This window comes from Mandrillus leucophaeus, unplaced genomic scaffold (assembly GCF_000951045.1).
Source record: "Mandrillus leucophaeus isolate KB7577 unplaced genomic scaffold, Mleu.le_1.0 Scaffold83, whole genome shotgun sequence".
Classification (NCBI taxonomy): Eukaryota; Metazoa; Chordata; class Mammalia; order Primates; family Cercopithecidae; genus Mandrillus; species Mandrillus leucophaeus.
In genome coordinates this window covers 4637152-4639597 of record NW_012109030.1, presented here as the reverse complement: position 1 = coordinate 4639597, position 2446 = coordinate 4637152, and the positions used below count along the sequence as shown (strand labels likewise).

Here is a 2446-nt window from a genome sequence, read left to right as displayed (position 1 = left end):
TTTTTTTTGGCATGCCCTTAAATTTTACCCCTGGGAAGAGTGCCCCAACTTGTCCCACCCTAATCCTGACCCTGATGAGGCTGGTGGAAATATGAATGAACAGAAGACGAAATTTGGCCCCTAACCCATGGCTTCAGGAGATAACAGTGATTTTTTTTTTTTTTTTTTTAAATAAAAGCAGGGTCTCGCCATGTTGCCCAGGCTGGTCTAGAACTCTTGCCCCCAAGTGATCCTCCCGCCTCAGCCTCCCAAAGTGCTGGGATTACAGGCATGAGCCACTGCACCTGGCTTTCATAATCAGTATTGACAAGGTTAGGATCCTGAGGTCACCTGGCTTCTTACTGATACGAGCCCGAAAAGACCAAGGTAAGCAAATATATTTCCTGGTAAATAAATTGGACTAAAGTCCAGGTTGGTTAAAAGCCACAAATCTTTAAAATATTAATGCAATTAAATTAAAATTTTATTCAATTAATTTGAATTAAATGAATTAAATACAATTTTTGTTTCTAACCCACGCATCTGCAGCAGGTGCGGCAATGTGAATGCTCACCTTCCGGAATCCCTGGGTTTTGTTCTGACCAGACCCATGGATGAGCAAAGGATGGAAGAAAACGGTGTCTCCCTTCTCCATCACCAGGTGCACCCGAGCGTTGTTTTCCTCGTAGTCCTGGATCCCGTGGAACATTTTGTTAACTCCCCCCTAGAACAAGAAGCAAGCCAAGTCTACGTTTGAGGGGGTACCGTAATTAAAAACATTGTCAGTGGTTCATCAGGGAAAGCAAACATCAGGCAAAGAAAGCATTTCTTTCTCCCAAGAAAAAGAAATGCCTAAATTAAATGCTTACTTTTTTCAGTATACAAAAGCCTCTCAGATACCTGGTTTTTAAGAGTTACATGTTGGCTGGGCACGGTGGCTCACGCCTGTAATCCCATCTGTTTGGGAGGCCAAGTTGGGAGAATTGCTTATGCTCAGGAGTTCAAGATGAGCCTGTGCAACATGGCAAAACCCCATTTCTACAAAAACTGCAAAAATTAACCCGGTCTGGTGGTGCAAGCCTGTGGTCCCAGCTACTCAGGAGGCTGAGGTGGGAGGATCGATTGAGCCAGGAGGGGGAGGTTGCAGTGAGCCAAGATCACACCACTGCCCTCCAGCCTGGACAACAGAGCAAGACTGTGTCTCAAAAAATAATAGTAATAAAAAAAGAAGTCACATGTTGATATTAAAATCACTGATATTTTTGGAGCAAATGAACAATGTGGAATTTCCACCTGCCCTTCATGACTGCATTATACATGAAGAGCTAGCTTAGTTTTACCTTTCGTGGTCAGTGCAGGCAACCACCTATCTCTTAGGCATTTCCAGCGTAAATCTGTAAGTGTTCTCAGCGTGTTCTCCTCCTCACCAGAACTTTAAATAAATCCTTCATCTCTTACTCAGGAGTGTCTCTGAGAAGCTATTTCCCCAAAATAGAGGGGAGAAAATGCTCAATTTTTCTGAGCTCAAAGACACTTACGTCACATCCAGAATAATGAAAGAATAGTAAATTAAAACACTGTGTTTGTTTGTAACTGTTTCCCAAATTAGTTACTGCTTTAGGTAATGGGGTTATGTTTTATTAAAGAAATTGACCTGAGAAGCACCTTATGAGTCAGAATAAGGAAAGCAGTCCATTCCTGTTCCTAAGCGCGTCCTCAGTTCCTTTCGGTAATGACTACATCCCTCTTAGACAGTGCTGGGACTCGGACCCAGAGCCCTTCTCTCCTGGCCAGGGTGAATGTGTGACCCACACTAAACTAATCATACCTCCCACTCTGCATCTGTGCAGGGCATCTGAGACTCCACACGCTCTTGAAGCCCTGCAAACCTTTCCCTTTGCCTTCCGTCAGCCAAAGCCCACTGCAGTTGTGTGCACCAAACTTTATCTAAACCTTAGCTTCACTGATGAGTTTCAAACGAAATGGTTTTATATCAGGATCCAGACACTCAGATATTTTCATTTGACACTGATTATTGATGCAAGAAATCTGAGACGTTCTTTTATTATTATAATTATTATTGAGATGGAGTCTTGCTCTGTCGCCCAAGCTGGAGGGCAGTGGTGCGATCTCACCCCACTGCAACCTCCATCTCCCAGGTTCAGACAATTCTCCTACCTCAGCCTCCCAAGTAGCTGGGACTACAGGCGCTCACCACCAAGCCTGGCTAATTTTTTTATTTTTAGTAGAAACAGGGTTTCACCATGTTGGCCAGGCTGGTCTCAAACTCCTGACCTCAAGTGATCTGCCCAACGCAGACTCCCAAAGTGCTGGGATTACAGGCGTGAGTCACTGTGTCCAGACGGGACAGGAGTTCTTAAAACCATGTTCCTCATTTCCTATCGAACTACAATTCATTCTCCGTGCTTTAACAATGGGGGCTCTTTCTGTTCACAGCATCATGGGT

The 2446-nt window shown here is 44.2% G+C and overlaps 1 protein-coding gene across 1 annotated transcript in view; it reads right to left on the bottom strand.

The window, feature by feature from the left end:
* PHYH (phytanoyl-CoA 2-hydroxylase) overlaps nucleotides 1–2446 on the bottom strand; it is a 27383-nt gene that overhangs the window by 11349 nt on the left and 13588 nt on the right. Inside the window, exon 6 of the mRNA XM_011968137.1 lies at nucleotides 554–703. Within this exon, the coding sequence (XP_011823527.1) occupies nucleotides 554–703 (150 nt within the window). The remainder of the gene's footprint in view (nucleotides 1–553; nucleotides 704–2446) is intronic.